Raw genomic sequence first — 24695 nt, forward strand, 5'->3', positions numbered from 1 at the left:
CTGCCACTTGCTCTATTTGTTGTATTCTCATGTTATTGGGTTATAGATCCTGCAAATATTGAGGGCAACGCAGAGACGGCCCAGGTGGTGAATCTCATCCCCTGGATGGACTACGAATTCCGGGTCCTAGCCAGCAACATCCTTGGAGCTGGGGATCCTAGTGGGCCCTCCAGCAAAATCCGCACCAAAGAAGCTGGTAGGTGCATATAGGCTCAGGGTTAGGAGGAGACATTAGGGATCATCTATCCCTACCCCTCTGCAATGGAACAGGATGGTTTTCATGCTCACTTAGGCATTGCCACAAGTTCATCATCTCACTGAGTATTCCTAGAGATGGTGATGACACAAAATATGCGTTCTTCCTTACCCCTTTACATGCCAAAGATAAAGGCGCAACAGTGCTGGATGACTGCTTCGCGAGTGTTATTTACCATATGTTAACCACTGACAATGAGCTCAGTCTTGTGCAATATGCAAAATAAAGACAGTCCCAGCCCTGAGTATTTGACGCTCTGAGAACTTTATAGGATCCTAGTGGAAAGAAATGGAAAAGAGCTATTAGATCTAGTCCAATGATTCTCAGCCAGGGGTACTCAGAGGTCTTCCGCGGGTACAGCAACTCACCGATAGTTGCCTAGTTTTACAACAGGCTACATGAAAAGCACTAGCAAAGTCAGTACAAACTAAAGCGTCATACAGACACTGACTTGTTTATAATATATCAGTGTTTCTCAATATGAGGTGTGTGTCAGAATTTATTTTATAATTATATGGTAAAAATGACAAAGTCAGCAATGTTTCAGTACTAGTGTGCTGTGTCACTTTTGTATTTTTATGTCTGATTTTGTAAGCAAGTAGTTTTTAAGTGAGGTGAAACTTGGGGTATGCAAGACAAATCAGCCTCCTATAAGAACCACTGTCCAACCCATTGTGAGGACAAGGGGAAGTCCCCTGTGGACAACTACCTGTATATTAAGTCAATACTACTCTTGGTCTTAGCCAAAAACTCAGGAGCTTGAAGTGCAAGACTGGCACAAGAAATGTTCTGAATGTGTGTGGTGAACTGGCAGCTCACACCTAACACAATTTCACCCACACTATGCTTTTTAGGGCTTGGTTTTCACAGGCTCTGAAAAGGCACATCTCCAGCTGAATTTAGTAGGGACTGTCGGAGCTCAGCACTTCTGAAAATCACACCTAAAATATCTTCAGTATTAAGGATTAGAACCAGATGGGCCAGCGCAGGTTTGAGAGTTGATGGAAGTTGGTTGCTCCCAGGTTTTGAAGCATGGGTGCTTTTCTTTCCACTGTTGTTGTTTTTAAACTCTCACATTCCTTCTCTTTTTGGGGGAATACAACAGCCCCTACTGTGGCACCATCTGGGCTCAGTGGAGGAGGAGGGGCCCCCGGTGAGCTCATCATCAACTGGACGGTAAGTTGGCTGTAGGCACAGGCCAACAAAGAGTGCAGAAAAAGGGAAAGGGAGACAGGCTTGGCTCTGAAAAGGGAGCACAGAGGAGCTACAAAGGGAGACAAAACAGAGAAGGGGGGTGAAAAGGAGACAAAAGCAAAGATGGAAGGAAAAGGGGGTATGTAGACTACCACTTCGATATGATCCTGATTCCACTGCAGACTCTAGAGGCAGCAGATACGGGCCCCTCTATACAAATATTATTATGCTATTATATAAAGGATGTGGGCTATTTTCTTGTGAATATCACAAGCCTCCAGGAGCAGAGGCCATAAGAACACACAAAATATCACAAGACTTGTGGTAACACTGCAAGAGTTAGCAACACCGCAGTGGCGTTGATGCTGTACTACAGAGCCATTTCAGTGGGATTTGCACACACAGGCCCAAGGGCAGAATTCTGCCTACTGTATAGATCAAATCTATTGCATGAGCTATGGGTATAAAACAAGTGCCAGGCCAACGTGTCCTTTCGTTCTTGCCCCATATCGTAGCCAATGCTGCGGGAGTACCAGAACGGGGATGGTTTTGGATACATCCTGTCATTCCGCAAGCAAGGCACCCAGGCGTGGAAGACTGCACAAGTGCCCCACCCAGAATCCCAGCACTACGTTTACCGCAACGAGAGCATCGGGCCCTACACCCCATTTGAAGTGAAAATCAAAGCATACAACAGGAAGGGGGAGGGACCGGAGAGCCTGACTGCCATCGTGTACTCTGCAGAGGAAGGTAAGGAGGGACTGTGGTGACTCAGTCTGATGTGTCTGCTACTGCTTCTTCTGAGAGAAGCTATTCCAGTCTAATAGGTATCACTGCTAGGAATTGTTTCCTGTTATTAGGTGGTCGGTTGATGGTGGTTTGAGGATCAGGCTAGAAGTGCTCACATAATGCCTTGTAATACAAACACATGCTCTCGTAAGTGCACCTACAAACATACACCCATTGCAGAAGAAGAGACATTCAGCTCCCAAGAGCTCCTGTCACACACCACCCCAAGCCAGGCTGCCCTCCTGGTTACATAAAACCCACATTCACAGCTTCAGTTCATGTTGCCTCCAGTGAGCAGTGCCTGCTGTAGCCACCCCATAGCCATAGAGCTGGCCTCTGGCCGTGAAACCACTCCTTCCGGGGCAGTGGCCCTGTCACCTGCTGTCATGAAAGACTTCTATTGCTGGGTTTTTCTTCCGTCCTTTGCCAGAACCAAAAGTGGCTCCCTCCAGGGTTACAGCCAAGGCCGTTTTGTCCTCGGAAATGGATGTGTCGTGGGAGCCGGTTGAGCAGGGAGACACAAATGGAGTCCTGCTGGGCTATGAGGTAAGAAAGTGGAAGGGCTAGAACAAGGACTGAGACTCAGGCTGGAGCACACAACGGGGCAAGTTAGTTATCTCCCTAGGCTACAGGAAGTGAAAGCAAATAAAAGGGGCCTCCATTTTCAAGGGCAGGGGGGATTCCAGCATCCACTCTGCTGTAGGCAATGCTGATTCTATGCAGCCAGTAGCAGTGCCACTAGAGAAACTGTCATGATGGGGTTTCCCATTCCTGCCACTCCACAGCCAGTGGGTTTGATTCTGGTCACAGGCCGAGCAAGATGCACAGGGCCAAATACTGAGGGCAGCTATGACTCCAGTAGGAGCTGGCGTGAGTAAAATTCTGAGTAAGAACCCCAGGGTTAATAATCCCCTGTATGAAATTGACAGTCAATCTACAACCTGAGTTTCCAAGGGCTTCTCTGGAAAATGCATCAATCATGGTACAATTTTAAAAAAATACAGGGAATTGGAGGGAAGTCGGGATGGCCCATAGTCTGCAAAAGCATGGCATTGCCCTACAGAGAGTCATTCACCTTAGTACTCTAACCCCACTTACCCCCACCCAGAGACCAGCTCATCTGCGCCCTGATACGCCTGAGATCCTCTGGCCCAGAGAATGGGACTCCTGAGGCAACTGCTCCAGCACCCAGGTCTCCTGCATTGGGTGGAGTGGATCTGGTAGCCACACGTGCAAACGTCTCAATGGCTTAGGTGCTAAGACCTCCGTGTACTCGTCTGTTTAGATCCGGTACTGGAAGGATGGCGATAAAGAGGCAGCAGCAGACAGAGTGAGGACAGCAGGTCTTGTCACCTCAGCTCACGTGACAGGCCTGAACCCCAACACAAAGTACCACGTGACAGTCAGAGCTTACAACCGGGCTGGAACGGGGCCAGCCAGTCCCTCTACCAACATCACAACAACAAAGCCACGTGAGTGAGCGCCAAGCACAATGGCTGTATTCTGTCCCTGTTGGATCAGTGGCAAAAGACCAGGGTTGAATTCTAAGGTTTGATAGTTTAGAATCTGCTCAGACAAAAATGTGTCAATCTGAGCTTTCCACTGGTATAAAGCATTTGTTTTTGGCTCAAAGATTTTGAGATGTTGGTCCCCAAATCATATCATTTGAATAACCATTGCTATTGATTTTCTCTCTACTTGAATTCTAGCATGAATTTAGTAGCTATTATCCGGAGAGCTACTGCTGAAGCTAGGCACCAGTGCTTTATACCTTAGGACAGCCCAGGAATCCCTAACCTCTAGAATTAATTATTACTCACCTACTCTGCCAGCTTTTGAGACATCAGCTACTAATACGTTGCCAATTAAATAAACCAAACAGCTAATGATAATCAGACTGAGGTGAACGTAAGGTGTGAAAGCTCACAACACACAAGGTCTAGAAACAGTTTGACAAATGAGCAAGAATGCTTTCAGGCTGAGAACTGTTCCCAGCTCTTTGCTGGGAGTCAATCAGAAAGAAACATTTCAAATCCAGCAAAGGGAAAACATGATTTGTTGCCAGTTATATCGGGTTGTTTTTTATTCAGATGACTCTAGCTGAAATGCTCTCCTGCTATTCCTAGCAATGTTGGTGCTACCTACCCTCCAGGTTGGCCAGTGGGTCTCAGAAGGTGACCTGATAGCCCTTGGTCTTGGGTAGAGCATCCTCCTTTTGCTTTCTTCTGTTTCTCATCCTCACTGAACTCTCAATCATCTTTTATCTCCTAGCCCCAAAGAGGCCACCTGGTAACATCTCCTGGACATTTTCCGGCTCCAGTGTCAGCGTCAAGTGGGACCCTGTGGTTGCAAAGGCGAACGAGTCCACTGTTACTGGGTACAAGGTACAGGCAGCACATAGCAAGTTCTCCTCTTTCATGCTGTGCTGAAGAAAACAAGGAAAGACCCCATGACACTAAACTCAAACATATCTTCCAACAGATGCTCTACCGGCAGGACTCGCACTCCACTCCCACACTGTACCTGGCCAGCAAGAACCGGATTGAGATCCCAGTGCCTGAAGACTCCACTCACGCTCTGGTGCAGATTAGGGCAACGGGGCCAGGAGGAGACGGAGTCCCAGCAGAGGTTCACATCCTCAGAAATGGCGGTGTGTCTGCTCTGCTCTTCTCTTTCTCCCTTCCCTGCCTCATTCCCTTGCACATATCCCACAGGTGGATACTCATTTACCTTGGTCATACACCAAATGGCCATTATGCCATAACATTTTACTGACCCTTGGAAACAATGGTAAATCCGAGGTGGTATGTTAATTTAAAGGAGCTAAGCCTGTATCATTCCTTTCGCTGCCCTATTTTGTACCAGGCCTCAGTCTGTGTCTTTGTCCCAACTCTGGCCCATAGAACAGAATGAACACTGGTTCCAGATCCCACTTCTTCCATCGAGCACATGGGGCGGGAAAGCAGGGGCAGCTCTAGCCCTGGTCTGTAACCTGACCTATTTTTACACATGCGCTTTAGTTAACGGCACTTTCTGCAAGTACCGTTTTCCAGCGCTCGGCTGTGGCTGCTGGGTTATTCTCGCCCGCCTCTCTGTTTGCATTCGTCACATACAGACAGACCACTATTATGCCCTCCCTCTAGTCTACTCTGAAGCTGGTGTTATTCATTGTGGGCCAAACTCCTTGAAGTCTGTACTCAATTTATATTCATTTACAGTGAAAACCTGACTCCTCTGATATCAATGGCAAAGCTCCCATGGCTTTCAAAGGGGCAAGGGTTTCATCCTTAGCTCTGACAAGCTACAGGCGAGTTTCCCATTAAGCTCAATGTTTCGCTTGAGTCCTTCAGGATTTAGCCCATAGTAAATATTATTCTATTCTCTTTGTAAACAAAATTTTATTCCTTGAAAATGCATTAACAATAGATAAAGCAGCAGCATCCAGCATTCCAAGAAGTAACATTTCACCAAATCCTCACTGGATCCTTGGGGAAAAAAAGAAAACAGGTGGTACCAGTACAAGGGAATCATTCATCATGGTTGTTTCTTATTTTTCTCTCTTTCAGGCACAAGTATGATGGTGGAAAATTCTGCAGCCAATCCAGCACCGCATACTGTCATTATTATGACTAACTCTCTAGTAATGTTGGCTCTGATTGGCTACTTGGAGCTCTGATGCTGGCCAATCCAATTGAGGATCACTGGACACAATTTCTCCTAAGCCTGCGTGGAACTATTCGACATTTGGCCATTGCAACTACAAGTTTGTGCCACAAGAGCGCTACAAAAAGGGGGTTTGTCAAAATCAACGTAAGGGGGGAACAAACAAAAGAAACACCCATTTTTTTAGAAAATAGAACATTTCATACAAGACCTGGGTCTTTAACCAATCCAAGATTTTTTTAAAAGAAAAAACAAAACACAAAGAGGAAGAATTCTGTGTGAATTCTGGGAGCCAGCTGTTTTATGTACTTTATCCAGTAGGTTTATTGCCTTACGAAGCCATGTACGAAAATAACCAGACTGCTAAACTAGACTTTTTTTTTTTAATATGTACATTAGCTTTTGAGGGGAAGGATTTCAATGATATCAGCATGCTCCATATCATCCCCACAGCCACCTCTGAACTGACAGCTCTGGTGTTCAAAGATAACGGAGAATATTATTGGAAGAGCTTTTCCCAGATGCTGAGCCAAATCAGCTATTTTGCAGCAACCATCTCAAGGAGAAAAAGCCTCAAGAGAAAGGAATCTCTGTGCCCTGCCCTATCCTGAAGGAGAGGGAAGAGCTTAGTACTTAGGTAGTAAAAAAGAAAGAGATAATAGATCATAGGTGAAGTGGAAATTGTTTTAATTGCCTCTTACTAGCAATGCTGGGGCTGACTTGCAATCCTGTACAACAGGTCACCCTGGCTGTTATGATAAGAGGTGCAACCTTCAGTATTACCCACATCCTGGGATTGTTTTGTTGTTGTTGTTTTCCCTTTGGGTGTTTGTTTGTTTTAACACACACTTTTCTCGAATCTCAAATTTGGGGAGATAGATCCAGCCTATTAAAGCGATTTCAGAGGAATTCATCTTCAGCTCACAGAGTGGGGTCTTAAAGGGGGCATGATTCCCATCTAGCCGAATATTAGCCCTGCCCCACAGTTGTGAGATCAAGGTCTAACCAGTGAGTGAGTCTGGCTTTTCACATGCAGGATGCACACAGCCAGCTAACGGAGGGATGGGATGCTCATGTGATGGGATGCTCAGCTGTTTCAGCAACCAGTCTGGCTGAGAAAAGTTTGTTGCTTTGCAAATTTGTAATGCCAGAAGTTTGACGGTGAAAAGATTGCATGTTCAGAGTAATCCATAACCTGATTCGCTGCGCTCTCTGGTGTTTCCCAGGCTGTCTTCGGGGGTACTTGCCCATATCTTCTTTCTTCATAACTGATGGTATTGCTTACCTGACCAACCTTATTCTATAATTACCTAACCAGGAGATTACATTTGCCACACCATGCAATGGGAAGGAGGAGGACTGAAATACAGTTTCTGTGCTAGGAACCCAGTTCCTTGTCCTCTCCAGTTTTGCTGAGAATGAACCAGTGAGGCTAGTTGAGGAATCTTGTTATGACCCTCTGCCATCCACGCATGCCCTCCTGCAATAACTGTACGGAACTGATCCATGATGGGCCTGCAGATTTCAGTGCTGGGATCTCTCTGGAGGGAGTAATAGCACCGTATCAGCATTAGAAGCAATTCCTTCCTCTTGCCTGCTAAATTCTTCACAAAACTTACTAGACAAAATTCTGTTAAAACTTTACAAGAATGTAAGAGGTTTCGGAATAGCTACTACCAATGGTATAAGGGTATTCGAATCCCAGCTACATGCTGTAAAGGGACTCTGGCATCCCAGCTACCAGCATCATTGAGCCTACTGCTTCTCAGAAGGCTACGTATCTTCATAAAATGCCTCTGAGAGGCACTAGCACTGCAAGTTTCCCATGAGACTCGAAAGTCATTATCTATGGTGAGAAAATACTATACTTGACTTATAAGATGGTAGAGTATACCACGTACTGTCCTCTCAATGCATAAGGGTTTATACAGGTCAATACCCCAAGTATTAAGATCAGAAGACACATCTGGTTTAAGGGCAGATGTTCAAAGGCACAATGGGAATTAGGAGCCCAACAGACTTCAGTGCCTTTGAACATCTCCCCATTAAAATCTAAGCCTGACCCTGCCACTATTGGTGTATCCAGATCTGCCACTGAAGTTAAGGGGAGTTTTTAGTGTGGATCTGAAGTGAAGTAAATTTCCACAAATATATGGGGCCAGAGCCTGAGCTCGTGTAAACTGGCATAGCTCCATGGACTCCAAAGGTCATCTTCTAATTTGCAGTAGCTGAGTCCCAATCCAGCCCATTGGATCTGTATCCACAGCTGTTGTTCAGACAAAGGAATTTTGTCCATGAGTAAGGACTGAAGGGTTGGGCTCATGTCTTTAAGGGCAGCATATTTTGTATAGACTGGGGAAGTGAAATTAATATCCAGCATCTAGAGCCCAATTCTGAGTATCCACACTTTCCTTGGACTCTCAGGATCAAACCACTGCTAAAGAATGTTTCACAGAATGATTGTGAAAACTTAGGGGCCTGGGGAAGGCTTTAAGACTCCAGGTCATTTCCTTCTGGATTTGTAGCAAAACTGATTTTCTCCTGAAGATTGCTAACTGGATTTCCTCCCCCCATCCTTGCTGGTTCATAAACTATGCAGATGGTGCCCAGAGACTAGGGTCTACATTCTGTCTGGCCTTCACAGGATTGTGCAGTGAGGATGGAAGGGGGCTGGTAAGGAGAGGAGGGACCAAATAGCCCCCACCCTTCCTTACACAGTCTGTGTAAGGTTTGGCCAGAATTGCAACCCTTAAGCTAGAAGGAACACAAGCGCTGCTATTGCTATCATTCCTCCAGGGACCAGAAGGGATGGAAAGTAGTACAGCCGGTGGGCCAACTGGGGAGTATGCCGCAGCCCTTAAATTGATCTACAAAGCGCAATTAGGGGGCTCCAGGAGATATTCTGTTTCCAGTGCTCCCCATGGGGTGATGTGGGCTGTGACTAAACACCACAGTCGCCCTCAGTGTCATAGAGGGGTCAGGGATGGCTTGCACTAGCTAATCATTTTTAAAGCTATTGTGTGTCCTGGGTCTTACTGCGCATTTAGGAGCTTAGGTACGTAAATCCCTGCCCATGTAAAGGAGTTATTCCCGGCAGCATATACTAGGGAGATCCCAATACAATTGCATAGCATCTGTCCTACACACCATTACAACATGCTTTCTGGCAAGAGGGGAAGTACACCAGCAGAATCCCTACATGAGAAGCCATGCACCGAGATGAAGAATGGGTGTTAATATATTTGGCAAATGAGAGAAAAATATGGAGAGGTGGAGGAGAGAGGAAAAATCCAATGGCATGGAAAATTGCTAAACAGTTAGAATGAGAGACCAGACAAGAGACGGATAACTTCCCCTCTCTTGGTTTCCCCTACAAATACAATCACTGAGAGAAACCAAGTGAAGGGCAGTGAGTCATACCAGTAATATAGGAGAAATGACATACACAGACAGGGGCAGCTCTAGACATTTCGCCGCCCTAAGCACGGCGGCATGCCGCAGGGGGGCGCTCTGCTGGTCGCCGGTCCCGCGGCTCCGGTGGACCTCTCGCAGGAGTGCCTGTGGGGGGTCCGCTGGTGAGCCGCGGGATCAGCAGACCCTCCGCAGGCATGTCGCCGAAGGCTGCCTGCCTGCCGCCCTCCCGGTGACCGGCAGAGCACCCCCTGTGGCATGCCGCCCCAAGCACGCGCTTGGCATGCTGGGGCCTGGAGCCGCCCCTGTACACAGAGTAGAGGGAGCTGATCTTAGGCCTTGCCATCACTAAAAACGTATATTTTTTTATCTTGGGATGACTAACACTCCTGAGGTATCCCAAGGTAAAAACACAGTGGAGACAAGGCATTTAGAATTACCATGAGGTAAACATGAGAGGTCAGCCCCTGAAAGGGGTACAGGACTACTCGCCATACGGTAAAACTAAAGTGTTTTTACATTGGAATAGCTCATGCGTACCAGTTATCCCATGGTTATCAATGTACCTTTTCTAGCAGTGAAAACAAGGCCATAGCCTCATAGGATCCCTGCTCATCGCTGCCTCGGTTTAATTATGCAGCTTGAATTTCTGCACCATAATCTATTTAGCAACGAATTACCTTCTGGTTCCCCCTAGTGGATTGTTACAGTGTTTATGAATGACAGCTGTTGTCTAAATATAAATTATTATATCTATATTTTTGTACATTTTGTTTAAAAATCTGAACCTATTTTAATGATGTGTTTCTTTTGCTTTTGTTTTGCAAATTATTGTGTGTTGTTAATAATGCCTCACTTTTGTTATCTTGTATCACGGTTTTGCTGGGCCTTCATCCTTTGTCCCAGTGGAGCTGGGGTAAAGGGGAATTTAGGAATAAAACCTTGCTTGAAAGCTTAGAGATTTGGAGCTGGATCAGTCCTGATGCTTGATCATCCACCTGGCCAGGTGGAAATACCACAGAATTATTTATAGCCACAGTAACAACAGTAATACTTAGCACAAACGTGGCATTATGTAGCTTCAAAGCACTGCACAATGTGAACTAACAATCCTTGCACCAGTGCTGCTGGAGTACATAAATATTAATCCTACTTTACAGATGGAGACTGGGGCAGAGGGGTTAAATGACCAGCCAAGAGAGTCAATGATGACCTGAGATTAGAATTCAGGAGTTCTAGGCTCCCATGTCTCAAGAGGCCGATGCTGAGGGCTCTCAGCATCTTGCAGGACTGGCCTGTGAGCTATTTCCATTGCATTTAAACTGGCTGTTGCACCGCCGGGGACGAGGAAAGCGGCCTATTTTCCAAGGGCACCAAGAGGGCTGAGATGTCTGCATCCCCCTGGCTAGTTTAGAGCAGCTAAACTAAAGCATCTGACAGTAGGTATCTGTATAGGATGTGAATGTGTTTTCTGTGAATGTAGGCTGAGGGGTGCTCTCACTAGTGAACAGCGTTAAGCTAGTTACTCCAAGGGAGTTAAACTGAGGTTCAGCATCTTTGTCCTGTTCTAATGGAGACTTATTTAAATGGCACTTGTATCTAGACATGGTCCCAAATAAGTGCTTGCAAACCCCCCTGTCTGTATCTGCAGCAGTGCCAATTTTAGTGAATTTTTTGGCCTTAGGAAAATAAGAGACTTGATACTCCTGGTCAGAGACAAAGTATCCGTGTGTGACAGGGTCTAGAGAATGAGAATTTATAGCTTGGAGATACCAATGGATTTAAAATAGTAGCAACTCCTAGCATTTTCCGTGGGGGTTAATGCATTTTTCCATACATTTTTGTTAAACTGTATCACAGGCACATTTTATGCAACGTGACAAATTATTTGAACTGGATTTCAAATGTTACAAACTGACCAGCTTTCGTGAGCGTGGCTCTAGATTCTAAATAGAGGGAATACATTCTAATATCTAAAATACAGTGGGTAAAAATTATAAATGCACTTAAGTCCCCCTGAAAATCAATTGTCCTCAATTTTAATTCATTAAGGTCCACACAGTGCTTTGAAAATGTAAAGCGCTATATTAATTATTAAGTATTATTCTTCAGCATGGTTTTTAAACAACTTTGTAATATCTTAAGTATATGTAAGACTGTACTGTACACACAAATAGAAATGTGTGATCCAGTGGCCAGAGCAGAGGACTTGGAACGAGGAACTCCCAAGGTCTAATCCTTGTTCCAACATTGCGTCCATCTGTAGTGCTGAGCAAGTCACTTCACCTCTCTGTGCGTCAGTTGTGGGATAATTAAAAAACTTACCTGCAACACAGGTGATTCATTAGTGTACATTTGCAAAGTATTTTGCAGATTGAAAACACAATACGTTGTGACTGCTACATCTTATCTATGAATTTTTAAATCAATGAGTATTTTCTCCCCTGCAGTTTCTTTCCGTTGGTTTGTGGGGGTTTGTTCCCTCTTGATCTCAAGAAGGGAAGCGGCAGAGAGGGAAAGGAAGCGGATGGTTTAAAGAGCAGCAAGATGTCACTGAAATAGTGTGGATGAAAGTAGAAGCAGAGTAGGGGGAGAAAAATGGCCTTTTTGCATTCAGCTAGGGCAAGGGCCAATTTCAGGCTCTGAGAGTTAGCTAGCACATAGTAGAAGCCTACTGTGGATAAAGCCGTTCTAGTTTTAGTACAACCTGTTGCCATGTGTTAAAACTACAACTGCTTCATCTACATACGAGTTCACCACATATTAGTTATTAGCAGTTAGCTAACACCTGGTAATAAATGCACACCATTTTTTCCTAGTGAAGACAAGGCCAAAGCAGCACCGGTGGATATTCAAACAGGATCTAACTATGTGAAACTGCACAACAGGCTCAGCCAGAGCCCTTAAAAGGGAGGAAAGGAACAAAGGAGAGTGTGTGAAATTAGACAGGGCTGCCTCAGGCTGTCAAGGGTGGGGTTCAAGGAAGAGATGTTCAAAGCCAGGAGAGAAAAACAACTTGGCTTCAAAGTAGTTTAAATGAATTTGTTGACTTTACACCCAGGCATTAAGCTGCAAACCAATTTCCTGCCTCATTAGGAATCCCTTGCATTTAATTGGCATGGGTGTGTGATTTAGGGATTAATGCAGGAGACTAGGCAGCAGGATTCCTGCGTTCTGTTACAGCACTGCCACCAGCTCTATGAGAAAAGTCACTTTGCTGAGTCTGTTTTATTCATCTATAGTAATACCTACCTCACAGGGGAGTTGTGAGCTTCAGTAACAGGTGTGAAGTTCTCAGATATCCTCAAGTGACACAGGTTACACAGCAGTGACTTGCTGATATTTTAAATTAGGTAACAGGATATAATCTTCCAACTGATACTATACGATTTTCAACACCAAGATTTAGGCTTCCAGTTACGTCATCTGGCCAAAATTCTGCACACCAGTTCATGGGTGTAAATCTGGAGTACTTCAGTGGAACTACTTCACATTTACAGCAATGAAACAGAGAAGAATGAGTCCCTCTGTGTTTTTGTATTGGATGGGAGATGGTTTTGTACCTTGCCCAGGGAATCATTTGGATGGCACTCGAATCACACTCCGCTAATTATTTTAAGATCCCATCTGCACTTAACCTGCAAGGCTCCCCCCACCTGTATTAACCCTCTGCTGTGAATACTTTAATCCGACTTCACTATACAGGAACAGGGGCAGTTTTCTTCTCCATTTTGTTGTATACTATTTTTTTAAGAAAACAAAAAGGTAACATTGTAAACATACTGTATTTACTGTAATTAAAGTTATTTATTGGCTACAGTAGCACGCAGTTCACAAATAAAGATCTTCAGAGGCTTTAGACACCTGCTTGAGTCCAAAGGATTTATATGCAGCTTTAAACGCAGCTAAGGATTACAGAATGGCTTGTTTAGAGAGCTGAGACTGGGATCAGAAAGCTTGCAGTGCAAGCTGGATCTGTTGTATGGCTAAGGCCTTGTCTACGCTACAAGACTATTTCGAATCAACTTAGTTCGAATTTGTGGATTCGACCTTATGAAGTCGAATTTGTGTATCCATACTAAATACACTAATTCGAATTTCTGAGTCCACATTCACGGGGCCAGCGTCGACTTTGGAAGCGGTGCACTGTGGGAAGCTATCCCACAGTTCCCGCAGTCCCCGCTGCCCATTGGAATGCTGGGTAGAGCCCCCAATGCCTGCTAGGGGGAGAAATGTGTTGAGGGTGGTTTTGGGTAAGTGTCGTCATTGAACCGTCAATCACAACCTCCCTCCCTCCCTCCTTGAAAGCGCCTGCGGGCAATCTGTTCGTGCACTTTTCTGGTCAGTGACAGCGCGGACGCCACAGCACTGCAAGCATGGAGCCCGCTGCGATCATCGCCGTTTTCTCCTCCTCGCACTTTATCGTCCACCTCTTCCACAGTCAGCTGATGAGAAATTGGGCTACTTTTCAATGGTGCTGCAAGCACTGGGGGACCATAGGGGACGTTTTACAAACATCAACGTCGGGTGGCCCCGCGGGCAAGGTTCATGATGCGTGTGTTTTCAGGAACTGTGGGCTGCTCAGACGCCTGCAGGAAGGTAGTTTCTTCCCGGACCACGAAATAACTGTTGTGGATGTGCAGATGCCTATAGTCATCCTCGGGGACCCAGCCTGCCCGCTAATGCACTTGCTCATGAAGCCCTATACAGGCGCCTGGGACAGCAACAAGGAACTCTTCAAATAGCAGCGAGCAGCGTGACCTGTGACTGTTCAGTTTCTTTACAGAGAAGCTGAACCTGCCCCTGTTTCTTTACCCAGTTACTGTTGACTCTCCTCTTCGGTTACATACCCCGTTCACCCCGTTACCCCCACTTCCAGCACACGTGTAAAAATAAAATACATGTCCCATTATTACTTAACAAAGGTTTCTTTATTCATGACTTTTCGTGAAAGGGTTGAAACTGGGACGCAGACTGTGCTGGGTAGGGTGTGCGGTGATGTAAAGACCGCCTCTAAACTCAAGGAATGACAGGCTCCTGCTCCTAGAGCGGTCCGCAGTGCCGGAATGCTTCTTTCAACGGAGCCTGCCATCCCTCTTTATGGAATTCTGTGTGCGGGCGGATATGTGACCTTGTGGTGGAGGAGGACGGATACAGATTCCTCAGCTGCGTGACTCAGCGGTCCAGGACAAGGACCGCTGTATAAGATCTGTAACCGCCCTCCCCCGCTGCAAAGTCACATCTCCCCCGCCCACACAGATCCTGGAAAACACCTCCCATACCGACCAGGGTGCCTACTGACTGCACCGTGTGTGTGACCCGCTGCTGATCCTGCCCCCGTGTCTGTACCCTGGGAAAGGTGACTGTCCTATGCAATTAACCACCCCCTTCCCCACGCCCCCCATTCAAACACAGTCTTCTTTGAAAAAACATAACGGAAACAGTAATTAACAGCAAAGCATTTTTATTAATTAAGTAGACAGTTAGGGGATGGGACTGGGATTGGGACTACTGTGAGTCTGGAAGTGAAGGACTTCGGCAAATGTACGGTATGAGAGCTTTTGGGTACTTGAGCACTGTGCTGTGGTGCAGCGACAGTATTCACGTCCCCGGCCGCCCCTCCTCCTGATTATTTTCGGGGAGGGGGGTATGGGACTTTGTGGCGGGGGAGTGCGGTTGCAGATACACTGCAGGGTGTCTCTGTCCTCCTGCGGTCCTGCAGAACATCCACAAGGCGCCTGAGCGTGTCCGTTTGCTCCCTCACTAGTCCAAGCAGCGTTTCAGTCGCCTGCTTGTCTTCCTCACGCCACCTCTCCTCCCGTTCGCTGTGTGAGCGCTGCCACAGAGAGACGGTCTCCCTCCACTGGCTCTGCTGGTCCGCCTCTGCTAGGTAGCAGCCCATACGTTCCTCGAACATCTTGTCCCTTGTCTTTTTCTTTTGCCGCCTAATCTTTGCCAGCCTCTGCGAGGGGGATGCTGTGTCAGGTCTGGAGACAGTGGAAGCTGTGAGATGGGAAACAGGGAGTGAATTCCTTGCAAAGATACATTTTTGCGAACAATTAACTGAGTCTAGCCTGTGTCTGTGAATTCTGGGTTGAGACCCCTGTGCCTGCTGGGGCACAAATCATTTTCGCGGTGGATTCTGGGTAAATGTCGCCAGTCATTACTTCCTCCGGGATAGCAACGGCAGACAATCATTTCAAGCCCGTTTTCCCAGAATTGCCCTGGCATACGCCATAGCGTGGCAACCATGGACACTGTTTTGCCTTTTGTGTATGTCACCGTATGTGTACTAGATGCCGCTGACAGAGGCGGGCCAGCAGCGCTACACAGCAGCATGCTTTTGCTTTTGCATGACAGCTGAGATGGTTACCAGCCATATTGTACCATCTACCATACCATAAATTGGTAATAAGATGGTAATAAGATGGGCATGGTTACCTGTCCTTTTGCACTGCACCATTTGGTGCTGTCATAAGTGCCCCTGGCCGAGCAGCCAGGGGCGCAAAAGCAAAAATTGGGAATGACTCCCTGAGTCAATCCCTCCTTTTTGGTATCTAAAAATAGAATCAGTCCTGCCTAGATTATGGGCAAGTGTACTAGAGAACCACTGTATCATAGAACCAGAGAGCACAGCTGCTCTGTGTCCGATCCTGCATAAATTTGGAGCTGTATGCTATTCACAAGGGGGTGCTCCTGCAACAACACCACCTGTTCATTCCGGCCTTCCCACAGCCTTCCTGGGCTACCATACCATTGTCCCACCACTTGTGTGATGAAGTAATAAAGAATGCAGGAATAAGACACAGTGACTTGTTTGTGAGAAATGAGTGGAAGGAAGCCTCCAGCTGCAATGATAGTCCAGGCAGGACATTAATTACTGTGGATGAAGGAGCCCATCATCCCTCTGCTAGTCCAGGGGCAATTCAATCTTTTCTTTACACAGGAAGGGTAGGGGCTGATGGAGCTCAGCCCCCTGTTGCAATGATGAGGACGGTTAACAGCCATACTGCACCATCTACCATGAAAAATTAGGGCCAGGCGCCCTTGATCAACCTCACAGATGCTAGTACGCATGGTTACCAGTCCTTTTGCACTGCCCCATGTGCCAATAGGCTGATGTTGAGGACGGATACCCATCTTTTTGTACCATCAGCCATCCATAGCGTGGGGGGAGCAAGGATGTTGGTGTTGAGTGCTGCACCATCGCGTCTATCTGCAGCATTCAGTAAAGATAGGGTGACATGTAAAAGAGTCAACAGAGGATTGTTTTCACTTCTGTTGGTGGGTGGGGTGTGCGCGCAAATTGCCGAACTATGCCCTGACCCACCGTAGACACTGTGTTTGACCCTAGAAGCATGTGGAGCTCATCCAAGAATGCAAATACTTTTCGGAGACAGCAGGAACTGTGGGATACCTTGCGTCCTCATTCCCCCCTCCCTCCATGAGCGTCCATTATATTCTTTGGCTTTCCGTTACGTTCGTCACGCAGCTGCGTGCTGAGTCTGTGCTATGCCGTCTGTCCGTAGATTTTTTAAAAATACTTTGGACCAGGCGTAAAATTACAGTAATTACCCTAATTAGATGCAGGAGTCTCCGAGCGAGATCACCCTGAGGAGGGTCACTGAAGGAGATAGAGAGCGCATGCTGCGTGAAAGCTAGCACGAACCAGGGCCCGATGCAGCCGTGCTCGGGGAGGCAGTGCTCCCCGAGTACCTCATGAAAGCCTTGCGCGGAAAACTGTGCTACCACGGAGCACCCAATAAGGCAGCTCTCCCCAGGAACCTCCTGCTGATGCTTTTCGATTAACGCAAGGAGAGCTTCGTGGAGATCTCCAAGGATGATTTCTGTTCTATCCCCATATCTAGACAGACCTCCTTTTCACACAGTTAAGATTCCTGTTATATTAAGAATAAAAGTTAACATGGTTAAAGCACTTACCGACTGCTCCTTCCCCTGATTCAGGGTCCGGGTTAATGGCCGGGGAGGATTGTTGGGGGATCTCCGTGACGGTGATGAATAGATCCTGGCTGTCGGGGAAACCAGCGTTGTAAGCGCTCTCGCCTGCCTCGTCCTCCACAAACCCTTCCTCATCTTCCCCGTCCGCGAACATCACCGAGGAACTGGCCGTCGACACTGTCCCATCGTCAGAGTCCACGGTCACTGGTGGGGCAGTGGTGGCAGGCTCCGTAGCGTCCGTTTGCCGCTTTGATTTTTTGGTAGCCTTGTCTGGGGTCCTTGATTTTCACGCGGCGCTGCGTTGCATCTCGCCTGTATCCTCTGTCTCTCATGGCTTTGGAGACCTTCTCGTAGGTCTTCGCATTCCATGTTTTGGAGCGCAGCTCCGAAAGCACAGACTCCTCGCCCCACACACCGATCAGATCGAAGAGTTCCCAGTCAGTCTATGTTGGGTCCCTCTTTCTATTCACAGATAACATGAACTCCTCTGCTGGAGAGCTCTGCATCGTTGCAGGTGCTGCGGAGCTCGCCCCGATGTCCAGCCAGGACGTCAGATTCAAAGTGCCCAGACAGGAAAATGAATTCAAATTTTCCCGGGTCATTTCCTGTGTGGCTGGTCAGAGAATCCAAGCTCCGACTGCTGCCCAGAGCGTCAACAGAGTGGTGCACTGTGGGATAGCTCCCGGAGCTACTAAGTTCGATTTGCATCCACACCTAGCCTAATTCGAGCTAGCCATGTCGAATTTAGCGTTACTCCACCTGTCGGGGTAGAGTACCGAATTCGAACTAAAGAGCCCTCTAGTTCGAATTAAATGGCTTCCTGGTGTGGACGGTTGAGTGGTTAGTTCGAATTACCGCTGCTAAATTCGAATTAAAGTCCTAGTGTAGACCAGGCCTAAGTTAAAGAGTATTTGAAAGCACTAAGCTCACACAAAATGAAAGACTGACTGTCACTTGGCAAACAACTTTGTGAAAGATAGTGTTGGTGTTTTCCACCAAAAAACAGTCCAGTAATGAGACTGTGCTGATGTTCTGGCCAAGCTCCATCTCAGGTAATTGTCTACTGCTATCTACCCTGGGATCTAGGGACACTTCCTCTAATTCTTCTCCAAGATTGGTGGCAGAGACTTGCACCTGCATTTTAGAGGTAGATGCAGCAAGATCGACAATAAATACCGAGGGCCAAATTCAGCCTAAACATAAACACTGACTTCCATAGCAGTTACTTACATGGAGTCTGAATTTGGTCAAGGGTCTGTCAAGCATTCTAGGAATCATTGGAACAAGGGCCCTATAAAAGTGCAAGATACTTCCAAAGTAACCCTGAAAAAATACACCTTTGCTAAAATGGAGAAGGAAGACCCTAGGGACCCTTTTTAAAAAGGAGGGCAACTAAGTGAAACCCTCCCAAATCTCTCCTTCAGATGCTCAGAACGAAGGTGCCTAACTGGGTGCCCACCTGCCCATCTGACTTCCCAAGTGCAGGATCTGGACACCACATTTGAAAATATGCCCCCAAGAGAGACTGTCCTTCAGTGCTAGCATATATGTTTTACTCTGAAGATTTCCAGTCAGTAGAAACAAGGCTCAACTCATATCCTCAAATCTGGGCACCCCAGAACTTTCTAGATCTGTACCCAGACATTTCAGCTCAGGCCCACCCCTACCCCTAGTTACTACAGTCAATTAGCAACATCTAGTGCTTTGGCGGGCATCAGCTGCAGATTTAGTCATGGTGTCAAAGGACTCTCTGATAAAGTCTCCAGCAGGAGGTGGGGATCTTGACAATTTTAGTGTCACTTGCTCCTCACCCCAGAGTGAAGCAAACATAAACACAACCCCATGATAAAGCAGCAGCTGCCCCGCTGAGCTAATCCATCACCATTTGCAGAGTGTCATCCGCTGTTAGGGGCACCTTTTGTTCCTCAGGGAGGTATTTTTACTAGCCCACTGCTTATTTTTGTTTCTCTGTGGAAGGGAAAGTGATCATCCGCTGGCATGTCTGATGGACGGGAAAGGGCATTTGCTTTGTTTCAAAACAGGATCCTTCCAAGGGGAGCAAACACAGCACAATGCATCTGACATTTTTCAAGAGGACTAAAGCATGGCAAACAGAGTCCTTTCCACTTCCTAACTAGTGCGGAACAAGAACCCCCAAGTAGTCAGCAACCCCCTGTGCCTTTTTCTCAAGCTAGGAGGCCACAGGTGGTTGGCCATTCACTCCTACATGCCACAGTTGTCTCTGGCGTGCATGTTTAAGACTATGTGTGATCAGAGATAAGTTAACCCTTCTGGTGCTGTGGCTCACAAGGGACTCTCCCTTGCAAACCACTGAAGGCACCGATGGCATCTACAAATCTGTACTAGTCCCTCCTCCTTACATTGTTAAACTATGGGGGCACTTAGGGGTTTAAAACGTTTCCATCTCAGTCATGCATTCCCCTCTATGGGATACAGATCAAATCAAAATCCTAGCCAGAGGCTGGGTATCCCTAAAAGCTTTTGCTGCTCTGTTTGTCTCTGCGACAGCCTCTTGGCCATTCTGGTGGAAGAGGAATTGGGTGCCAGTAGCTCTAAGGGGTGTAAGACAATTCAATGAGCTTTGCAGAAGGACGTCTGCTCTGATCGCCCCAGGGATCCCCATACTAGTACTGATGCTTTTCCTGTAGGCTGCCAATTAATCATACTGACAAAACAAGGAAAGCTTGGGGCTTTACCAGTGGGTAGCTCAACTCCGCAGCAGAAGGAAATTCAATCAGCACAGAGGAAGCCCTAATCCCATTCCAAGGCAGAGGCAATGAGTGAGCGGAGAAGGGACTGTTTGGAACCGTGTTCATTGCCCTCAAAGCAAGAAACTGCTGGGGTTGCGGGTCTGAATGGAGATTTCACATCATGTTTATGTATCTGGCTACAGTGTACCAACAGCTGGAAGTTGAAATGAGAACATTCAAATTGGAAATAAGAGGGAACTTATTAACAGGGAGAGTAATTGACTATTGGAACAGTTTACCAAGGGACGTAGAAAATTCATCATAATTTGGAGATTTTAAATCAGTACTGGATGCCTTGCTAAAAAGATGTGCTCTGGTTCAGCCACAAATTATCAGGCTCTTTAATGTTCATTTACACAGAAGGCAATCCTTTCTGTTCCTGCAGGAACCAGTGGGTGAAATTATCTGGTCTGTGTTATACAGGAGGTCGCACTAAATGATTATAATAGTCCCCCTCTGGCCTTAAAATCTATTAATCTCCTTTCATCCAGATCCTAAAATGTTTTGCAAATCCACAGGCAGATGCTGCAGTGGCATGCATGCAGAAAAACTCAGTATCATAGTAAAAAACCTGCCTCCACATTCTAAACAGCAGCTAACATTGCATAGCTGGTATGGTTGACTTGCCCGAGCACCATACAGTAGAAAAATGGTGCTGCACTGAGGATCCTCATGAGGATCTGCAGAATCCTAAAGTCAGTGGGTATGATGTGAAAAAAATGGGGGAGAAGGGTCAGGACAAAACTGACGTGCTACTTATATTACACCCTGGAAGAACATAAATTACAACAGAAAACTGACAGCAAGTCAAGGCTGCTCTGAGGCAGCGAGTCCAGAACCAGACACTGGTGAGACTGTTGTTTCAGCCACACCACATCCCCCAGTTACACTCAACTTAGTCCCTTGGAGCATATGGCTGAGTGCCCAGCTGTGTGGCCTAGCAACATAGTGATGCTCCTCAGGGGGTCTGGACAGAGGTAATAAGATTTCTCTCCTGCCTGTCTGATGGGCAGATACAAATAAATGCTCTTGATGCTGCAGCAGCACCAAAAGCTGATTTATGCCAGCCTCTTGGTGCCTTGCTTGCTGCTGGCCTTTTCTCATCTCTGTGCATTAAGCGATCACATGGCTAACGCCAAGACAGACGCTTTCTGTATCTCCCTTGGTTGGTTTGGGTGGCGTGACTCCCAAACCATCACAGCAGCCTGTCAGTGCTACCAAGCTCTCCCCCTATCTCCCAGGAGACAGGAGCATCTTAGAAGCTCTGTGGGCTCCTGGGACTCCTCCGGGTAGTTCTGATGGAGATTCCACTCTCTGCAGTAAGACACGGAATAAGCAGGATGTGCTTGTACTCTTCTTACCGACAATGAATTCACCAATACTCACAATCAAATAGCTTCCGGTCTAGTAGTTAGGGCACCAACGTCAGACTTGGGAAATGTGGATTCACATCCCTGTTCTGTCAGATTCCCTGTGTGACCTTGGCTTTGACCAAGTCACTTGGCCTCTCTGTGCCTCAGCTCCCATCTGTAAAATGGGGACAATGGCCCTACCTCAAGGGGTCTTGTCAGGATAAAGTCACTAAAGATGGTGAGAAGTTCAGATGCTGCACTACAGGGGCCATGTAAGTAACTAATAGACACAGTTAAACAAAACCAAGGAAATCAAAAGCTCAAAATAGGCAAGAGAGGAAGCACACCAAGCAATGCTGGAGCAACACAAGGAAAGCGAGAGGGCAGGGGAGGGACGTAGGTAACTGGGCGGGGGAGCAGGAAGGACATCACAGAGCCAATATTCCTGAGCCCCACAAGACCAAGTCAGCTGGCATGGTCCAGCCATAGGTGTCTAACTGCAGCATAGACACACCCTGCATTTATTCACACTGCATGAGGCCTGGACTCTGTAAATCACGAAGCAGCCTGGTCTAAGTGACCTCAGAACAGCCAGCCCTTCACTGGATGGAGAGTGGTTTGTGCTGAGGGCCTGGCCTGCTTCTTAGAGCTGCAAAGAGAAGAGGCCCCACAAGTCAGGTGAGTTAGGCTGTGCCCATCGTATGGCAGGTCACTTTACTTTGACAAGAATTAATAAGAGTCTTGTCTTGGGCGGGGGGCAGGGGAGGAAAGAGATGCAGCCAAGGGTGTGGTTCGGAGTTCATCTCTGCCCCAGCAAAACCGAGTGGCAAGCCGCACAGACAACCTTCTTCTCCTAATGGATGCGCTATAAGAGATAGCTATTATTATTATTATATTTATTAGATCTCACATGCACCCAGCATCCTTCCACTGGAGAAGGGATGCTAGAAGAAAGATTCAGAGGGCAGGGACGGGGTAATGGAGAGGGCAGGAAAGGTTCTCTTTCCTCACCCTCACCTTGAGGAGTGATCTGGGTGTTTTCCTGTGGCCTGCAGAGCACTGTGCATACTTACCATGTGTGCTATGTAAGTAACATGGATTACAAACCCACTCAGACAAGGCTTCCCATCCATCCTATGCTTTATGTTCCAAAGCATCATCATCATCATCATCATCATGACATTCAGGAAGGGTATACGGCGCACACACCACTCCTTTCGCGTAGGGGTCTCAAACCACTTTACAGAGGCGGATAAGTATTTTTATCCTCATATGACAGATGACAGATGAGGAAACTAAGGCAGAGAGAGGCTAAGGCAACATATAAAGTCAGCAACAAAGGCGGGAACAGAATCCCTTGCTATAACTACTATACCATGCAACCTTATACTAATGCTACAGGCCAGATTAAGCCTAGATTCATGTACACAGTTAGAGCCAGAGGCACCACCTCTCCAATGAATGTAGGTTCACTGTCCTCACTCCAGTTGGTACTTCCACAGGGATGGTAAAAAGGGCGTCTGTTAGCTCATAGGGCAGCGATCCAGCTCAGCATCAAAGTCTGTGTGATCGGACACAAAGACAGCAGCTGTTCCTTCTTCCCATCACAGCCACTACTGTTAAAAACAGGCTAACCTGAAAAAATATAGTTGGTTGCTATACAAACTGCTTCCAAAATCCAGGCCACCAGGTGCTGTCCAGGCAGCCCCAGATGCCACTGTCAAAGGAGACTCTGCAAGTCTAAAACGACCTCCCAAGAAGGCGCACAAATGCAAGCTCAGGCTCATTTTGAAGGCACTACCTCCTTTCCTATTGTTTCTTGTGTTGTGTTTGCTGAGATCCATGGGCTGGGGCATTAATTGGTGGGGCCCATTACCCAGTCAGAGATTTACATTCCAAAAAGATTTTGTAAAGGTGAAGGAGGTATTATTAAGAAAACCAGCAGGTGTCAGCCAGAACTCATAAATCCCTCATTCCCAGGCTGAGATCACAGTTCTGCTTTCTCAGTAACTGTAACCAGTAAAGCCTGGGGTCATGATGTTTTTGACTGAAAGCAGAATTCAGCACGAGCAAACAGATTTATCCTCTCAGAGCAACAGATAAATCCTGTAGTCTTTGGCAGAACTTCTGAATACATAATATATTCTAAACATAGCCCTGGAGAATACGACGGGAACAACTTGCATTCGGCAAGGGAGAAAACCATTTCTAGCTCTAATTCCTAGGGGATTCTACCTTCTTTACTACCATGGTCTTCTCTATCCATTAGTCATGCACAAACCTCAAAAAGATCCCGAAGTTTGGTTCAAGGAGCACTGTCTAGTATTTAAAATACATGACTATGAGCCATGACTCTGAGATCTATGCCTGCTTCTGCCATAGATACACTGTGTGACCACTGACCTTGGGAAGTTATTTCCCTTATCCATAAAATGGCAATACAATACCCCACTGTTGTTAGGCATCACTAATGCATATTAATTTCAGATCAGCAGACCAAAGCATTAAAAACTTGCAAAATATTATAAACTCCAGAAGTTCAGCTGTTTCTAGGAACCACCACAAACATTCATCTGGGACAGCCTGGAAATCTGAATCAGGCCAGGAATACCATGAATACAGCCTTTGTTGTGACATTAGCATGTCTAGCCCCAGCACAATTCAGATCCAGTAACTACAGCGACTAAGGAGAAAAAAGCAACTAAGAGTCTTGTGAAGTAGGATTGGGAGCTGTCCTATCGCAGATGGTCGGAGACGAAGAACACCCAATCCTCTACCTCAGCAGGAAACTCCTCCCGAGAGAGCAGAAGTATGCCGTGGTTGAGAGAGAGTGCCTAGCTGTGAAATGGGCCATGGAAACACTACATTATTACCTTCTGGGACGACGGTTTACCCTTGTGACCGACCATGCACCCCTCCAGTGGATGCAGCGAAATAAAGAGAGGAACACAAGGGTGACCAGATGGTTTCTGTCCCTACAACTTTTTCAATTCACCATACAACACCGGGCTGGAAGCCACCATGGCAATGCAGATGGCTTGTCACGGGTACACTGCCTGATGTCCCAAGTTGCCCAACCCCGTGGTGTTGAGCAGAGGGGGGCGGGGGGGGGGGGAGAGAATACGTGACAGGGTCAGGCCAGAGAGCAGCAGGAGAGTGTTAGAAGGGAGCGATGTATTAGTCCCAGATTGGGTAAGGTAACAGGAGCAGTTCCGGAATAAGCAGGAACTTGCTGGAACCAACTAAGGCAGGCAGGCAGGCTAATTAGGACACCTGGAGTCAATTAAGAAGAAACTGCTA

The 24695-nt window shown here is 46.8% G+C and overlaps 1 protein-coding gene across 1 annotated transcript in view; it reads left to right on the plus strand.

Annotated features, from left to right (window-relative positions):
- CNTN2 (contactin 2) overlaps nt 1-10159 on the plus strand; it is a 51684-nt gene extending 41525 nt beyond the window's left edge. The window contains exons 16-23 of the mRNA XM_045015424.1: nt 47-196; nt 1362-1432; nt 1966-2200; nt 2670-2785; nt 3525-3711; nt 4511-4623; nt 4721-4889; nt 5806-10159. Coding sequence (XP_044871359.1) covers nt 47-196; nt 1362-1432; nt 1966-2200; nt 2670-2785; nt 3525-3711; nt 4511-4623; nt 4721-4889; nt 5806-5915 — 1151 coding nt within the window. The 3' untranslated portion in view covers nt 5916-10159. The remainder of the gene's footprint in view (nt 1-46; nt 197-1361; nt 1433-1965; nt 2201-2669; nt 2786-3524; nt 3712-4510; nt 4624-4720; nt 4890-5805) is intronic.
- Nucleotides 10160-24695: the final 14536 nt, after the last annotated feature.

The sequence above is a fragment of the Mauremys mutica genome, chromosome 4 (genome assembly GCF_020497125.1).
Source record: "Mauremys mutica isolate MM-2020 ecotype Southern chromosome 4, ASM2049712v1, whole genome shotgun sequence".
Classification (NCBI taxonomy): domain Eukaryota; kingdom Metazoa; phylum Chordata; order Testudines; family Geoemydidae; genus Mauremys; species Mauremys mutica.